The sequence below is a fragment of the Acanthaster planci genome, unplaced genomic scaffold (genome assembly GCF_054643075.1).
Source record: "Acanthaster planci isolate LZ-2023a unplaced genomic scaffold, COTS_SCS Contig197, whole genome shotgun sequence".
Taxonomy (NCBI): Eukaryota; Metazoa; Echinodermata; class Asteroidea; order Valvatida; family Acanthasteridae; genus Acanthaster; species Acanthaster planci.
The window spans coordinates 19,318-38,238 of NW_028257818.1; the positions used below are offsets into that span (position 1 = coordinate 19,318).

The 18,921-nt window shown below is 40.7% G+C and overlaps 1 protein-coding gene across 1 annotated transcript; it reads right to left on the reverse strand.

Annotated features, from left to right (window-relative positions):
• Positions 1-934: 934 nt before the first annotated feature.
• Positions 935-18,547, reverse strand: LOC147795050 (uncharacterized; the record flags this gene model as incomplete). Its single annotated transcript, XM_087132311.1, has 8 exons — positions 935-2,318; positions 3,778-3,873; positions 6,354-6,512; positions 11,712-11,816; positions 12,485-12,641; positions 13,588-13,694; positions 16,435-16,565; positions 18,452-18,547. Coding segments are annotated over 8 exons (923 nt in total), but the record flags the coding sequence as incomplete, so codon positions are not given.
• Between the last annotated feature and the right edge of the window lie 374 nt (positions 18,548-18,921).

An 18,921-nucleotide genomic window follows, 5' to 3' on the forward strand; every position in this document is an offset into this window, starting at 1 on the left:
CGAAAGAAGGAATTTCAGTCCAATGCTGTATAAGAACTCAGGCTAGGTGGAGTGTTGCTTCATCCATTAGCAATACATGCACTATGAGCGAGAATTGGAGTCTTACGCGCAATTGGTGACAGAGGTGACTATCCACACCATACAGTGGAAGCGACCAGTTTGGGTTCTACCTGGCCGAATACATGTGGCGCTGCCGACATGCAGGAGTAGACCACTTCAATCAAATCCTTAAGGATGTTCTTCTCCTGTACAAGCCTACCCTCACATTTTAGAGCGCAGATAGCCACACAATAATCTAAAGACAGGTTTCAGCTCCCTTTTCCCCTTCCCTCTCTATAAATATAGAACAAAACTCCTCCAACTGACAAGCACTCTCTAAAAGACTGAAATTTGGCCCTTTTTTCCTTCTAAACAAATTGTCCAACTTACAAACTGTCTGTAAAAGAAATTGGGCCCATTTTTCCTTCTAACCAAATCCTCCAACTTAAAAATTGTCGCAAAACACGCACTATTTTCCCCCAAGTAAAAATTGTACATGTACATGTACAGTAGGGCACATTGCGCGGCACCTCGTGAACTGTGTAGATCCATCCAGACAGATGACGGCCCTCTGCACTCCTCGTGTTGCGGATTCATGCATAAAATTACCTCAATGCTTGTGGCAGCCCAACCCCTTCCGGATATGATTCGGTTCATGCGCACACGTCGTGCGCATTCGCCATGTTCTTCAGAAGCAAAGATGGCCGCCTGTCGATGTAAACCTGGTCCATGTGTAGCTCCAAAAGTGTGCCTAAACTCCACATTTCTGTCCTATAATGTTCAGCTCTTCAATGCCTATTGGAATCGTCTTCATTCAGCGATCAAAGTAAGGATACTTTTGTAGTAATTACGCGATATTACAGTGGACTTCGTATATGGAATTCTTCCCAGTATTTTTGCTGATTATTGCTTCATACGTACACAGCAACAAATTGCCAAAGAAAATGAAATCTGCCATAGCAGTGGTTAAAAAATCTAGAAATTTTCTGTGCACAAATTAGTGCAACATTGCGATTCAGCGCCTTCGATAACATCATAGTTCTGCTTATCAATATGCAAATATGCATTAGCATAAACCCAAAAAAAGCATCAAAATATCGGTAAAACTGCAAAACAAAAATTTAAAATGAAGTTTATTGAAACCCCAAAATGCAATTTCAAGGCTTTTAGTAAAAAAAAATTGTATTTCCTTTAAAAGCTTCGAGAAACGGCGTAACAAGATTAACTTAACCCTAATATTGCCTCCTGCGACGTCAGCTCAACAGTAACTTTTCAAAACTCGCCAACCAAACTCGTGTTTATCAATTAGTGTCCATCGTGAAAACAAAAACCCACGAAACAACAGCTCATTACTCCAAAGTATAACCTTAACAAGATTCAGCTTAATCCCAATGGCTCTGAGGGCAGGCAGATCCAGGCGCTTACAAAGGATACTTCAGATTACCACATTAAAAACCTCCAAGAAGTAAGAAATGAACCCCCACAAGCAATAAAAAGGTCAGGAGTCGACAACTGTCGTGATTGGCGAGTCACCGAGACCCCAGATGTTACATTATTAACGAACAAAAATGGTCCTATAGGAAAAGGGGAAATGTTCATTTGAAATTATTAGCATTAAATGTTTCAAAGAACTGGAACGTATGACCACAGTAAACGATTTACAATAAATACTCACCAACTGCCAAAGTTAATTAACCCTCGCATTTTAAAAAGTGGTAACACTACATAATTCCCTTTAGAAGTCAAGAACCAACAACCACGTGAATGGCGAGTGACCAAGACTACATCCCACAAGACGGTAAAAAACAGCAGCGTAATATCCTAGTTTGAATCCCCCCCAAAAAATGCAATAGTTCCATAAAAGGTTACATGTATTTCAAGCAGTAGTTCATAATTTCATTCAATGCGATTCAATTATTTCCATAGTACTACCAATAGTGCCAAAGACAAATAGAATTACAAATTTTGACAGTACTGATCGAAACGCATTTGGGCAATTAAAAACTTCCAAAAATATAGTTTGTTTTGCGTTGACGTAAACAGGGAAGCCTCATGGGTCTCGCCCGCAAAAGTAAATTTCAGGCTTTGACGAACCCGGGCCTCCGCCCTAAACAGTCTTATAATCCCGCAACCCATGCGATGGAGTATCGCCTAATCTAGATTGCGACGACAGGTTGCCGACCGCCACGATCTGCCACCCTGCAAGTTCATGTCTTGCGGGTCATCTTTCCCGTTGAAATGAGCTCGCGAAGGAAAGCCATGCAGCCGAGTTTCCCTTGCTGTGAAGAAAAAAATAAGAAACAAAATATCTCGTTAAACCACAGTTATAGATGAAATGATCATGTGATATACTGCAAGCGCGCAAGTATCATTCACACTTGCCCCCACTGACAATTTAACGGCGATCTTTCGCACAGTTGATGTGTCGTGTCTACTGCGTTGTAATTGTGTCATCTTTGTCACGAGGATGGATAGCCGCAGTATTGCTACGCGCCAATTATAGGAGATGCGCTCTGTGTGGGAGACATTGAAACACTGCGCATGTGCTACACGTAACTCTCTTCACTCTGACCACGACGGAGACCAGCGAGTTTCTGTTCGTGCACCAAGCTGTGCTCGTGGAAGACGAGTATGCCCTGATCACTGTTTCTGCTGCGATCGCATTTGCTGTTTATATAAAACACTGATGCATTTGTCTCTTCTCGTCTGCTCCTCAGTCTTGCCAATATACTTTTTAACGGAATTTGGCATAAATAATGTTTTGAAATTCAGCCAGTCGACAAAACCCCCCAGTGCTTTATGAATCTTAGGTTTCTCTGGTAAACCAGCGTTATAATCCTAGCTTTCCCCCTCCTCCCCAAGGAAAACAAACCAAAACAGAGGTCAACAAAGGACACCAAAATCAATAATTTTCCCCGTAATGTAATATCTAATTACCTGCTCAAGTGTTTCAATTTGTCAAAACGTTTTAATTTATCCTGCAATAAAATATGCATGTATTACACATTAGGCCGTTCCTGTGTGATCTGTGATTATGCTTTAAATTAACAACATAATTGTTAAGTGAAGACATTCGAAAAATCATTCGATAAATTACGGGTTGAAAGGTTGTGAATTGAGAAGAGTTTTATCTTACAAACTGATTGAACAAACTTTGGTATTGTAGTTAAGCTTAGACGTTTTGATGTTTAGAATTTACGGTGGCCTTCAGAATCACCATTTGTAACGAACAGTCGATATTTAAAATATAACATTCCAATCAAAATTACTGATTATCAATTTCTACTAATTTCTTTTCTGTGTTTGAAAGGAGTTTCGAATGCTGAGCGAATAGAAATGTAAACATGTATATTGATCGCATAAAGCAAAGACAAATTTCATTATCGATGAGGCCACACACTTAAAAAAACAAACGCTAGGAAGTTTGTTAGTGGTAGCCCTCACTGATCTGCTGACGTTGAAGACTTGTCCAGACTCGAAACTGCCGAGTCTACTGCCTGCATCCTACGCAGATTACCAATACATCTGCACCATTTCCTAGTCCATTACTTCCATTCGCTAAGAAAAAGAGATTGGTAATCAGGTATGTATGCGGTAGTAGACTCAACCCGCTCTAGGTGGGGGGAGAAATTCTTAATGATAACCCCCCCCCATAAAAACGCATGAAAACGGCAAAAGGTGATGCGTGACATTTTAGGTTTTTAAGAATGCCTTATTGAAATTATGAAAGGGATTCACCTGCACCAAGTAATCTTGGTCTCCTTTCTCCATGTTGAAGTCCAGCGTATCGAGGTAGCCAGTGTCAATGCCAATTGTACGGCTCACGTCAGAGCTCTATAAATACACAAAAAGTTGGATTAACAAATTAATTAAAATATTAAATTAAACTTCTTTTCTACAACATGGAAATAAAATTCGCCGTAATTTCCACTGATTAAAAACAAACAAAATTTCTGGTACTCAATTGGGATTTTTGTCAACTTATGTACATAACTTTCGGTTGTGTATTTACTACTCGCCAAAACGTTTGGACGAAAAGCGCAAGGGGGGCGATCTAGAGAGAAGTACAACCACCTTGAAGCTGTTTGAAGAGGCCGGAGAAACGTTTTAGAAGGTGTCCTTCCGTCAGGTCCATCACCATGAAATAAGATATTCCATTTCAATTGCATCAACCAAAAAACATTTTCACTGCAAAAACTGTATTTAGTCGGTGAACACTTTTTAAAACATTTGTTTGCTATCAGTTTGCAAAATTATTTCAATGCTAAGCGCGTTTAGATGTTTAATGGGTGGCTACTGGACATTGGTGTTTGGGACTTGAAGACTAAGTATTAAGCATCCAAACATGTTTGCAAAGTGATAGCAAAATTGTGATCACAAACAGGTCATGCATTTTATGCAGTCCAAAATTGAAAAAACTATAAGATCAGAGACGCACACATCGTGTACAAATAGTTTAAAGTGTCAAAATGTCCTAAAGCCTATGAGAAAAAATCGCCCCTGCATGTCTTTCCAACCCTAAATGAGGCAGATTATTCTAGTCTATCTCATAACCAGGGGCGGAAACCACCCCTCTGGCACTCACCTGTCCCGCGCTTGCTTTTTACTCAATGAAATGTATGGTTCTGATGTGACTGTCATTTGAAGTTTAAGGCTACGTGCGCGCCGCCCGCGTGCACTGAGCAACTCCAGTGCAAAAAGTGAACACTTTTGGCTGACTTTTGGTCTCAGAAAAATGCGCGCTGCGCGAGAACGGTATTTGGATTTTCACAAATTTGGTGCCAAAATTACTGCAAAGAGTTACTCCAAAAAGTCCTAAAGTCTCAGCTCCTGAAAAAAATGCACAGCGTCGATATCAGAAAAAATGTCGAGGGGCAGAATCTAGCCCCGGCTCTTTCAGAGTTGTTCATAACCGTTTGTAACACACACTGAATGCAAGACGTGAAGGCGCAGACACGAACTGAAGACACGGAGTATGACGTCATTCCACCCAAAATTGAAACAAAATGTCGTCCGAAACTCTGTAATTTCTTTTCCTGAAAAATGGGCTTTTAGATTTATCGTCTCATGATGCCAAACCTCCACTCCAGTTTTACGCATTTCACTGACAGGTTCAGATGATCACTGAGGAGTAATATATAAGCATTACGGGAAAATGAGCAAAATTCGTGGAACAAAGCGAGAGGGACATGGTGGCACGCCGGTCATGCCAGCATGCGTGTTTGTAAGGGGATACCACGGCAACTCCAGGGAGACAGTCGGCAAAGTTTAGCCTAACTCAACCTTGCTGATCGTTCACGGGCTGGTTTGCGTTTGTCTGGGTTGTTGGCGACACCTCCGTTTGACGTTTCCGTATGTCCACGTTGCAGTTGGGGTCTTGATTGCGTTGCTCTACGCGTTTCTTACGTCGATATTGAAACCAGTCTTTAAAGGGGCACAGGTTACATTGGTTGAGGCAGCATGAATGGGTTTAAAATCCCTACTTTTGATGGGCCAGTACTAGCTCATTGATGTCAACGATGTGGGTCAGCTCAAAACTAAAACATGCATTCATGAAAAGTCTTCCCGGCATTTTAAAAATAATTTTTGTTTACCCTTTCAGCTTTTATATTTGTGAACACTTGATTTCCAGCATTTAATAAAGTGGAAACTCCATGGTTTACAGGTACACTTCTTCCGTTGTCCATCGAATGCGTTGCCTTTTAGTCAACCAGTCCCACAGTGCATTGCTTACGTCTAAAGATTTATATCAAACGTCCGTGAGATGATCTTTTCCTCGACACACTTTGTGTGCATCTTTGAACTCTTCTTCAAAGTGTAAAAACTATTGAACAGTGTCACTCTTTTGGGGGTTAAGTACAGTGAATCGCGCACTTAAAAAAAAACTTTCAAATTGTCCGATCTTTACTGGACAGCTGGCCTGGGGTGCTGTTTGCCGTGATGTTAATCAAGGGAGTCAATGTTCAGTTTCTATATTTGCTGTGTTAAAGGCCTAAACATATCTGAAAAGGTTCGGTCATTGACCAATTGCAATGTACTTACACAACCAACAAAAGAAAATTTAGGAGAACAAAATAAAACTTTCAGTATTTTTGCGCAAAAATCAATGCTACGTTTTGGTTTTCTCCCCGGCATGACGTCACAGTTCACGAATAAATATGAAATTTCGCATCTGCATAGAAATCAACAAAGCGCCAAAATACCGGTACCTTTTAAAAATAGCACGTTCTCAACGGTTGTTGTAAAATAATGCTGATGGTTCCTTTAATGGCAGCCAGCTATCAATGCCGTATACGCATTTCGTTTGTATGTACCTGCACGAAGATTCTCTTCATGTTCAGCAGCAGGCTCTCCATGATGGCCCCAAAGTAGCTCTGCAGGTTGGTGATCTCTTGTCGTTTGTAGCCTCGGAAATTCTCCATGATCTCTAAGCCTTGCTTCTCGGCAAACGACACCAGTTCCCGGAAGGTTATCTGAGGAAAAAAAGAGGCCACATAATGAAGCTCAAAGTGTCCACAAAATCCAAATTCTGTTTTGTTCTAAGTTAAGCACCCTAAGCCTCTTATGCACGTATTAGTCATTCAGAGAATGGGCAATGATTTTAACACAGCCCAAACATCACACTTCACTAGGACAAAGCAAACACGCTATATAAATGTTGACAATCGTCTCATGGTACACTATGGCCTATTTACTCGCATACAAATCCATTTTGTACAGACGAAACTAGAGAAAAATCCGTTACCAACTAGTACCGTTACCAACAAAAATTGAAAATATTGTAAATATTTCGATAAAAATTCTATAAATGTAAATTAGTCATTCTGACTTATAAACGTTAATCCTGTCTTCTGTTGAAACGACTTCTTAAAAGTAGTTATAAGTATTAAGCCAGAGCAATAATTGAAATTTAAGTATGTATTAGTCAAACTGACCTACATTTTAATCGTGATTGAATTCAAAGGTGTCGGAAATGATTTAACGGTTGCCATCTGCTTTGCATTTAGTCATTCAAAACGACCACCTATAACATTAGACACATAACACATTAGGCGTTCATCTTTTTTAAAGATTTAGTATAATTTGATACCATTTCATCATGGTAAAATCACCAAAAAATCACTTCAAACAGAGTAAGTAAAAAAATGCAAACCTTTTACTGAATGTAAATTACGCGTATCATCACATACAAACTTATCAAACAAAAGTCTACAAAGAAATTTGACTAAGTTACTGTTACATTTAGCAATACAAAATCTCTTGCAAAGAATACACGTATTTACAAAGATTGGAAATGTAATTAATTATAATAGCTGAATTAAATACCTGGTTTAGAGTAAACACTCAAACTTCCAATGGGGCACTTACAGCGACGTACTTTGAAAAAACGTTCGGTTTCATTAAATAGTTTCACTTCAAAACATTTAAAACATTTCACACGCACAGAATTATTGAAACCTAATACGTAGTATGAATGACTGAATATTGGATGTCTGTTGGTAATAGGCTTCAGCTGTGTGGTTACACGGTTTTAGTTATAAGCAAAGGTGTGCGTGTAAATCTTTTCAGAAATATGCCTGCATGAACACTGTGAAATTCCAACTAAATATTATATCAAGAAAACAAAATAAATTCAATTATCTTGAGAGTTTCCAGCAGGCTCTGAAAAGGTATTTACGTGTAGTATTAGGGATGGGGGTTTCTAGTTAACACACTTTTTCCCCATTTTACTCTGGGTACGTACCCAGCTAAATTTTTCAAAATCCTAACATTAAAAAACCGTTAAAAGGAGACCCTGTATACCTGCTCGACTAAAATTTAACAATTTTTTTTTTTAAATCAAAACTTTTTCTCTCATTTCACAAGTGATAACGACACTCTAAATCCAAGCACCCGTCTCTTCGCTGTAACCGCTGGTGCCTGATATAGCAGCCTTGGGTCGCAACACGAATAAGATCAAAAACCAAGCTAAAGTAGACCTCGGATGTCGAGTTCACGACGAACGAACGTCTACTTACCACACAAGTGGTAAGCCGACGTCAACAGACCTACAGAGGCCCACATTTTGTTAAGTCTCTGGTTCAAGAGCAAGCCGAAATTAACCGAGTGTTTGAGAGCACCGGTAATCTCTCTTGGACCCCTGAGGAATAATCGAGAACAATATAACAACTGTAACAGGTGTTGGATCTGCAGGGAAAAAAACATGTACCGAAACTACGATACGAACTGCCAGCGCAAGCTATCCGGAAAGAACCCAAGACAAAAGAAGGAAAAACAAAAAGATAATTCGTTTAAAAACCCAAAGGCTTTACACGTGACGTTCTGCACAATCTAGAAAACTATGACACCCATCTAATTATGCAAGGCGTGTCTGAATTTAAAAACGAGAAATTCTTTTGTATTGCGAAAAACTCTGAAAATCACGTTTAGCTTTTCTTTCGGCCAACTGCGTTTTATAGACTCATTTAACTCTGTGGCTAGTAAAAGCCTGTCTCTACTCCAGTTCAACCATCTCTTCAAACTCTTTTAGTGTATTGAGAGACTCGTTTGACAACTTGAAAGACCCGAAGTTACCACACATCGAGCAAATTTACAGTAGCCTCGAACACAAAAGCGTAACCCCGGAAGAATACACTAGAGCTCACCAAGTGTGGTAAGTACCACGAGTTGTACATACAGACCGACACGTTCTTACTTGCTTTCTTTTTAATTTTAGACGCATTTGTAAAGCCAACCACGGTTTAGACCCAGCCAACTATTTTACAGCACCGGGGTTGTCGTGGGACGGTTTGTTACAACACAGCGATATCGAGTTCTAACTATTGAGGTTGACACGCACTTATTTTGAACGGGCAAACAAGGTGGTATTTCTGGCATTGGTAGTGCTCGTTACATTAAAGCCAACAACTGCCATTTCTCGATTACGACCCCTAGAAACCAGACTCTTACGGGTGCAGACCACTAATTCAAGTGGACCCTTACTTGATGTATTTGGACGTAAACAACTTGTACGGTTGGGCCAATGAGCCAGCCGTTGCCCTTGAGCGACTTTTGCTGGTTTAAACCCAAAAAGTTTACCGCCGAACTGAGACAGTCATGGCGTCCTGAAGCAACCGTATGGGTCCAGTCCACTAATTCAAGCCCCATTGAAAATAGTGTAAAATCAGTACCGTTCAGGGCCCCATAGCATGCAAACCAACATCCCTGATATTTCTAAAACACAAATGAAATTCTTGTCTGGTCACGTATCTTTCAATTTCGTTCAATTATTTGTGGGTTAACCAATTACATTTTTAATTATTCCCACAAAACAAAATCACCCCCCAAAAAGTGATTTTCCGAAGTGTGATTGCAGCCATTTTCCAAGTGGCAACCCTCAACTTTCTCGGGCACTTAGGACCATTTTTCAACCGTAGTTTTCAGCCCTTCTGCCTTCATATGAAAGCTCAAAGACCCAGGGAGTTGATCCTGGCAACGATTTACACAATCTCACCATTTTGGGGGCCAAACAATCTCCTTTTTCCCAATATACTGTGGGGGGCACTTTTAATGCTAATGAGCTGGTCAAAAATTCTTACTTGAATTAGTGGTCTGCACCCGTATAGTTTTTACTCGAAGTAGATCTCGATTACTCCCATTACTTGCACGACTTATACAACGACTATCCATTAAAATTAGGCTACGTGGAACATGGAGTCTAAACCTTGGGTGTGGCAAACGCAGCTGTGGGTATCCCTGCAATGTTGGGTGTTTTGAGCGCCCCCGTAGGCTTAGTGGTGGAAGGGGTTGTTCTCCGTGCGTTTGCTAGGCTCGTTTTGTTAAAACACGCCAATAAACGATTGCGGGTGAAGTCCAAAAAAACACGACCATATCAGAGTGCTGGCTGGCGCCAAACTAAACACGATAGAAGAATATGTTTTTCAGGCCATTAACGACGGAGACATATCTCACGAAGCATTTGTGTTAAGTAGGTCAGAGGTCAAGAAGTTTAATCAACTCAAGCAAAAATTGGAATGCATGGATCTACCGAACTTCAAGAAATTAAAAACAGCCAAGAAATCGAAGAAAAAGCAAAATATTATCGCTACAGAAATGTTTGACATGGAAAAAATAGGTCTCCTGACAGAACTTGGGAGTGTACTTGGAAAATCACATTAAGCTATAAAAACTCCCAAAAGACATTTCACCGGGAGATTGTTAAAGCGCTGCCGTTATATCCTACTGCCCCTCCTTATCCATCGCAATAAATTAATGATGGCAAAAAGTTAAGGTTCGGATCATTATTATGCAAGCTGCTTTTAAAACTTAATGACGCATAATTCCTTTCCAACCATAGGTCCACTGAGAGCTCCAGAAGAAAAATATTATGAGGAATAATTATATGGAGGCGTTCTGCGATCTGCTTCATTATTATGCAAGCTGCTTTTTAAAAAATTAATGAGGCATACAGATATTGCTTTTACCTCATTTGACCATGGGTCCATTACGTGCGTCAGTAAAAATTATAATGAGGAATAATAATATGGAGACGTATTGCGATCTGCTTCATTATTATGCCAGCTGAATGATGTCCACAGAAATAACAACAACAGCGTGATGGCTGGAAAAATAACGGTGTATCACCGACAGCAGGAATGGCCTTCCAGTTGCGGTTTAAGTTGTTTATAAACAGACTGTACAGAAACAGCAGCGGTTCCTTCAAGTCTTCCATTTCATTCCATTACATCAGCGTCAATACGCTGGGAATTACTCACGCCAGCTTCTTCTGAGCATAGAGCGAGCGCAATTTTGCCATTTGATTTTCACCAAACAAGCAAATTTCAACACTGACAAATTTTATTTTTCACAGAAAGTATTGGCCTGAAAAATATTGAGCTCACAGAAAAAAGGGACAAACAATTGTACTTTTTTATACAGTATGTAGATTGACGCAATCTCAAGGAAAATTGTGCTGAACCGGAAAAATCTTTGACATCCTTGTGATGATGCTCCTCAGTCTCATGGTAGCTGACATTTGGCAAAATGTATGGACACACAGGGAAAAAATCAAGCAATATATCTAGCAAGAAATGAGACCATGGGGTACCCCCCCCAACATGTGCAATCGCTAAACACACTCTAGACTGTGGTTACCTAACACATCCCCCTAGATGTCTTAAAAGAATTCCTTGGATTCCAGTGAGACAATGACTAACACAAATGGGGGGGGGGTTCTCCCCGTCTCATATGTCGCTTCATAGTCAAGCAAAGGAAATGAATGAGTTCAAACACCCTGAAACCAAACGATGCAAACAAGACATAAAAGACACTAGACCACAATAATTGAAAATATGTTTTAACATAGTGTTCTACATACCAAAGGACGTTGGAAATATTTAATAATAAAAACAATTCTTTAAAAAAATGTGACTATGACTGTGCTTGGTCAATGCATCATGATTTTGACCCAATAAACATTGGTCAGTCTGACGACCAGGTAAGTCCAAGACGCGTACTATTATCAAATTTGCTTGACAAAGTCACAGTGGTCGTTGTAGTTTATATTCACAGATGGCTAACTTATGTTTAAGGTGAGTTAACCTAAATGTACAGCATTTCTGACATAAATGATACGAAAAGTTTGCTACATCATCGTACTTGACGAAACTTGAAAAAAAAAAATCTTTTCGTACCTCGCCATCTGCGTGGATGTCCATCCGTTTGAACAACGCCTTGGTGTCCCTGAAGTCATCTCCAAATAACCGTTTCTTGTCTTCTTCCGTGAAGTCTGAGCTTGTCTGTGTAGCAGTGAAATTGAACATCACAAAACTACATTCCCATTTGGCAACCACTGAAAAAGTCCATAACAAATGCTCCAGTTAAATCTCCCAAGGTTCCTGACAAACATTCCTCGTGCACACCGTGTACCACCACACAGGTAAATAGAACTTCATATGTGATGAAAATACCTTGCAGGCTAATATGGCATTAATCCTAAACAATTATCTGCACTTAAGTGTTTTCTCTTCCTGCGTCAAAGTCGCATGGTTTTTACAAAATATGGTGGGCCTTTTATACAAAAAAGGACTGATTCATGAAGTGTTTAAAATTCTCGAGCAACTATTAATAACTGTATGAATCTTAATACACTAAGTAGAGATACCTCTTCTTCAACACTAAAGAAGCAAATTGAGCATTTGCTTGGCAACGGGGTTGCGAACCTTATTAAGTGTCCTCGTGTCCGCAACAACCGCACATTAAGAAATCTTACAGTCCTGACAACCGGTGGAAAAATTCCCGGATCCGCCCGTGCTGACAGCTAAGAGGAATTGCGCGGTGGCAAATACTGTACATCATCTTCTTAAATCATCACTCTATACGTTTGTGACATCTTAATGAATTCGCGGAAACACGACAGTATGGGTAATGGGTCCCGATCGAACCTCAACACACCCGTGTTCCTCACCTGGTTCATGGCTTTCTCGAATTCTTGCTCATTGATGGTCCCGCTTTGGTCAATGTCGTTCTCTTCGAGTACATTCATTAGATTAAAAAACGCCCTCACGAGCAACCTGTGCTCCTTAGCTTTGATGACTTGCTCCTTCATAAGTTCTGCCCGCTTCCTGTTGCCAAAAGATAACTTGGTTTTTCATATCATTTATTTACTGATGCAGAACGTGATTTTCGAAAATCCTTCACATGTCGTCTTACCAAAGTCGAAAATAATGGGGAAAAAAAAGTCCTTGAGATTTTTCTTTGGGGAGGGACAATTGGCTTTTTACGGCCATATTTTCATTAATATTTAAACTGTCATTGTTGACATATTCTATACAATCTGTGTTGTTTTCTAATGTAGACATTTCGAGTCTTCCCTTTATTTGTGCGCAAACTCAATAAACTGTTGGCAATTTAACGATTGATCGTGACAACGTTACTCCAGTTACAGACATCCTAAATTACGGACGTTGCACAATAGTGCGCCATCAAGAATTTGCAACGCGTTGGCCAATTACAATGCGCGAAATTTGTCGACCCAATGCGCGTTTGGAAAGGGTCGACAAATTTCGCGTCTTATGATTGGCCAATGTATTGCCACCTCTTGTTGGCGCACTATTGTGAATCGCCCGTGTTGGGAATAAATCTGTTTTGACAAAAGTGCGGGATTTTCATTAATTATATGCATAAGACAAAAGGCTGACAAATTAAAATATGTAACTGGTTTCCAAAGATCACATCACTAATTACATATCCCAAAAATTTAGGAAATGAAGGATTGATAGTGTTAGGGAATCGTTGTATCATTGTTCTGGCGATGACATCATCCAATCAGCCTGGGAGCGCGAACGGCCAAAAGAGGATTTTTTGTAGGCAGGGAAACGCAGGAACTTTGGATTCGTTTTGGGGTCACAATTAATGGGATAAACATTAAATTTATAATGTTTTTGAAGTGGTTACGTATTTATTTTGAAATACTTTACGTGAACTACATGTTTTCTATTTCTGTAATCCTTTAAGAGTGCTCCTTCACTCCACTTAATTAAATATTCACACATATCTCTCAAGCATTACTTGGCGAGTTTTGTGGGCGGATATTCTTGCTTTTCCGACGGCTTGATGAACTTGTCGAAGCGATCCATCAGCTCCTGCTTCATTACCTCTCTCTCATTCCCAGCATACTGATTAAGACGAAACAGAAAACACGCAATCTGATTAGAAAATGGCCATGAAATGTACCCCCATCCTACAGGCCGGTCCAAAGTTTTCCGACGGAATACCTAACCCTGTTACACGGCACTGGTACACCGGTAGCTACTTTCGGAAAACTTCATACCACAAGCCATGCTAACTTCACAATGTCCTGATCACAAACCCTGTATTGTAGAAGGAAACAAAGGGCCCAACCCAACCCAACCGACCGGAGCCGACCCAACCCGAGATGGCCCAACCCGAGCCGAGCTAACCCAAGCTGAGCCGAACCGAGCCAATCCGATCCACCCAACCGAACCAAAACTAAACGAAACCAAACAACATTGGGCATGGTGGGAAAAACGACGTTGCACTTGGCATGAGAATGTCAACCTCAAGTTGACATCCAGTGTCTCACCATGAATCTTCAAGTAAGCTCGGGCCAGGGTGTAATAGCCTGAGATGAAAAAATATAGCAACTAAAGGTTTTTCGAACTGCACGTATAAACTGCTGGAACACTGCATTTGATGGAACCTTAAACCGTCCTTGGAATTTATGTAACATTATGTTAATTTGAAATATAATTATAATTATGACCATTCTCGTCGCAAAACATATGATAACAAATTTCAACATGGATATTCCCTGTGGCACTCAACAGAAGGTTCCTGCCATAAAATTTACAAAAAAAACAACCTGCAAAAGGGTAACTAATTTTACACTCAAAATGCTTATTGTGTCTGATGTTTTATTTTATATATATTCATCTTTTTTAACAAAAAAGAAAAAAGAAAACTCTCATATTCTCTCAGGGTTGCTGTTGAAGTTCTACACCCTTAACGCACGTATTATTGGAGGGGCTGCAGCTGAATTGCCGTGGAACTGGGGACCTCTTTCATACTATTGCAGTGAGTGAAGGCCTTGCGGAGTTTGTCCTATACAGTATCTTCCCACTTTCTCCAGAGATTTTTTTTCAGTAGGAAAAAACCTACGTCTCCATCACGTGCCATGTTATTCAGTGTTGCAGTCCTCGTACTTGAGAACATCTCTGGTACTTGTACTCACAAAAATGTACTCGTACTTGAACTCCATGAAAAAATTCCATGTACTCACCAGGTGTGGATCGGAAAGGGAGGGGGTGCGGGTCAGCACCCCGCCGACACCAAATAATAATGATAAAACAGTAATTATTACTGCTAATGGGTCATTAGGGAGACATTCCCATAGGAACGTGCACAATTTTTTTTTTTCAAATTAACTGTCCCATAATTCAATATTCCCTAATCTGATCTGAACCAAATTTTGTATGTTTTCATTTTAGGCCCTAAACTATCATCTCTCAAAATATGAACGGTAAAATTCGGCCTCCTTCTGGTAGTTTGAAAAATGACCTATTTGTAAATATAATAGTTCTTACCTCGTCTTTATGTAAATCATAAGTGGGTAATTTTTATAAATTCAGGGTCCAAAATTGTGACATTTTTGTGTCCCTTTAAAACCTGACCTGTGTAATTTGATGTGGAAATATCACTGAAATTGATTTTATTTCCATTTGTTTGGCAGGTAATTTGAATTATTTCATCATTCTTGGAAATTAGAGAATGAGTTCTGAACTCACAAAATCATATATCAGATGTGACAGGTCCCCTAATTACCTAAGTGCACTTTATGAAAAACTCTCTTTTCGATAGTTTCCTTTATTGCCTGTGGAAATGTACAATTTAAATGTACATTTAAAGTCACAAGATCACGGTGTGAATCAGACATTGAATCTGGCCGTTACGGCTTGTTTCATGAATACAGAATAACATGCATATAATGGAACACGACAAGGCACCATGCAAGCGTTTTAATACTGGCCCCATGAAAATGGCGCTGGCGCCTAGGGTGGAGTATTTGCAAAACAAATAGGCCTACATTTTAAAATCTGGGATGCAATCTGACATTTTAGGCTATGTGCAAAATTTAAGGTCGTAAAAAATTCACGGAAGACATAAATCCACTGGCCCATCGGGTTGTGGAGTACCAAGGTATAGTGGTTGTGGTGTTCGCTTCCCGTGCGTCGGTATCTCGGTTCACCCCTCCCCAATGCCACAGTGCTTGTGTTCCTTGGCAAGACACTGAACTACAAATGCCACTCTTTTTGACCAAAGAAATCAAGAACTATATTGATCATTGACATGAAATTTGATCAAAATTCAATCTAAAAATTGCAACTACATCTCCATATGTTTATATCTGCCCGTTCAATTTTAACACGATTCTTTTTTTTCAGCAGCGCAGCCAGTGAATCTTTTTCATGCAAATAACACTACTGAACACACAAACATGGCAACGTAGCCAAGGCAGAGGGCGCGCGTCCCTCTTTCATGCAAATAACACTACTGAACACACAAACATGGCAACGTAGCCAAGGCAGAGGGCGCGCGTCCCTCTGCCCTCTCCTAACTTAATCCGTAAGGAATTACTTGAGGATATCAGACGGAAAATACGCTCTCCTTACAATGAATTATACTTGTGTAAAAGCTCCTTTCCCCTTCACGGACAAAAATTTGCTTTTTAAAGTGATGTGAAAAAGTAATATTTTCGGCATGACACACTGTTTGAGTTGGTTCTGTTACAATTGGTAATACATGCAGGATAGGTCACGCCCTGATTTACCGTAAAGTGACTAAACTATCGGGTCTACTCCTAATTTCGGACTTATGATACATGTACCTCCGACCTACCAGTAGAATCCCGAATGTTTTGTCGTTCCTTTCACCAAAACGCTCCTTTGGCTCCCACAATTTTGGCAGCTCCTCAATGGATTTAAACCGGCGAAGAAAGGAATCCCCTTTTTCCATGGACAGAAACCAACCTGAAACGGAGGAATGATACGCCGTAGAAACTTATTCAACCTTTTTCTTTTTTTCTTTTTTTTTCAGCAACAAACTCGTTCAGACTGGCGTAGCAGAGTTGTGCAAAACCAATTTCTTTTTTTTTAATTGAGAGCGACTTGGTTTTAGACAGCCGTACTCAGTTCAAGCCTTGAGCAAGAGTAGAGATAGACCCACACAATTTTCTTCTTAATCAGCTTGTATACATACGCACACGGACATGAAACGAACGTAAATCCGGCCATACTTAGGCCGTACTTTGATATGTCAGTCTGAATTGCGATCAAACATAGTTAAGCAAGGTTTTCGATGGTGTAAGCTTACTTTAAACTCATATACAACTAGGATATTAGGTTGTTGTTAAAACAGCCATCAAAGAGAATGAATGCCAAATATTCAAACAAATGTAAGGCATATCTTTAGACCTCAAAGGGCATTGACTGAAAAATCCACATTCCATGTTCTTCAAGACCAAGGCTGAAGTTTTTGCCCCATAATTCAGTTTCAAGGCAGTCTTGAGGCCAAGGCCGGGCATCAAGGCAAGGCACCATAATCTTGGTTCTTGGTTTACTCGTCACCCAGTGCCCAAACAGGGCGGTTATTAGAGCTGGTAGTTTTGAAATGTGATTGGCTACATTGTGCACGACCTGTGACCGCCAGGTTATCACTTCCTGTTGGTTAGCGAAACGTTATACGAAATTTTTGATTCGCCATTGGCAATGCTAAATCACAGACAAAGTGTCTGTTATAGTAATGATAAAAACATGGCCTTGGTACAATCACAGTGTGGTAATTCATCTTCTTACTAAGTATCACCGATCACGCGTCTTTTGGCCATATATTTCGAGTCAAAGGTTATCTGCATCCATTTTTGATGAAAGAATAAAGTGCATGGTGTACTATTTACAATACACATTTCTCTCTCCGTAGCCTCCCTCCAGGCGACGCAGCTACACGACGCGACGGCACGACGGCTCTCTTGCGTCGTGTCGTCGCGTTGCGCCGTCACCTTCTTGCTATTACGTTTGTACACATACAACGCGTCGCGTCGTGCGTTGCGTCGTGCCGTCGCCCGTCGTGTCGTGCTGTCTTAGGTCCTTTCTATGGTGTACTATTTAATATACCTTTCTTTGTTGCATTTTTTCCGTCTAAACGTCGCCCTTTCCGTCGCCCGTCGAGTCGCACCGTCGTCGTATCGTGCGTTGCGTCGCCTATTGCGTCACCTGAAGCACGACGCGACGGCCGACACGATATACGACGCAGCGCACGACGGTGTAACGCGACGGGCGACGGAAGGATCGACGTTTAGGCAGAAAAATGCGACAGGGAAAGGACGTAAAACAGCACGACGCGACGGGCGACGGCAAGACACGACGCACGGCCCGACGTGTCATGTGTGTACAAACGTTATGGTAAGAAGGCGGTGCGACCCGACGGCACGACGTACGGGAGCCGTTGTGTCGTGTATTTGTGTTGCCTTAGAAGAGGCTAGAGAGAGAGAGAAATGTGTGTCGTAAATAGTACACCATAATAACCACCGTTTTTGTAACGCATTGAGCAAGCTCGCGCGCCTGGCAGAAATTTACCTACAAGGCTCTGTGCGTCATTAGCTGTGACCCCCACCGCACGGTTCGGGCGCTGGGTGACGAGCAAAGGTTCTTAGACGTCCTGCCTATGTGACCTATGTGACCTTCAGAGAAACTATGTGACCAAGGGTCACATAGTTTCTCTGAAGTATTTAAGGTATGGATAACTTCACATCATTAATGTAGTCAAGTAGGTTGAAGTAGGGACTACAGTACCTTACACAGGTTATGTATAGGTTATCGGAGCATTACAGGGGCTGCAAATCTAAAGTTATTTTTACCGTCATAGCAGTGTATTGGATAATTGCAGAGCAGTCCCCCATCCACAAAGTAGTCGTTGGTCTTCCCTTTCCGAACTTTCACAGGACAAAACACACCTGAAGGGATAAACAAACCAAGTATTCAATTACAAATATTTCGTGTGTGTGTCAAACAACGACGCGGAGTTCTCTATACATTCACAACTATACAACCGAAGAATGTGACAAAATATTGCCCCATTACAAGGGTCTTCATATGACACGCACACTAAAAAGTGGAAGAGATAGCGACATGAAGGCAATAATCACTCTCTGCCCCTCACTTTTTCTGGCTGGACAGAGTCACCTCACTGTTATGGGCTATGTCTCAAACAATGACAAACGAGCAATTAAAATACTGCATTCCTAGAAAAAAATCTGAGCACTCGTTTACCTGACCTCACATGACCAGCAATTTGATAATGTCAAAAAAGCTCAACCCTGGATTCCTT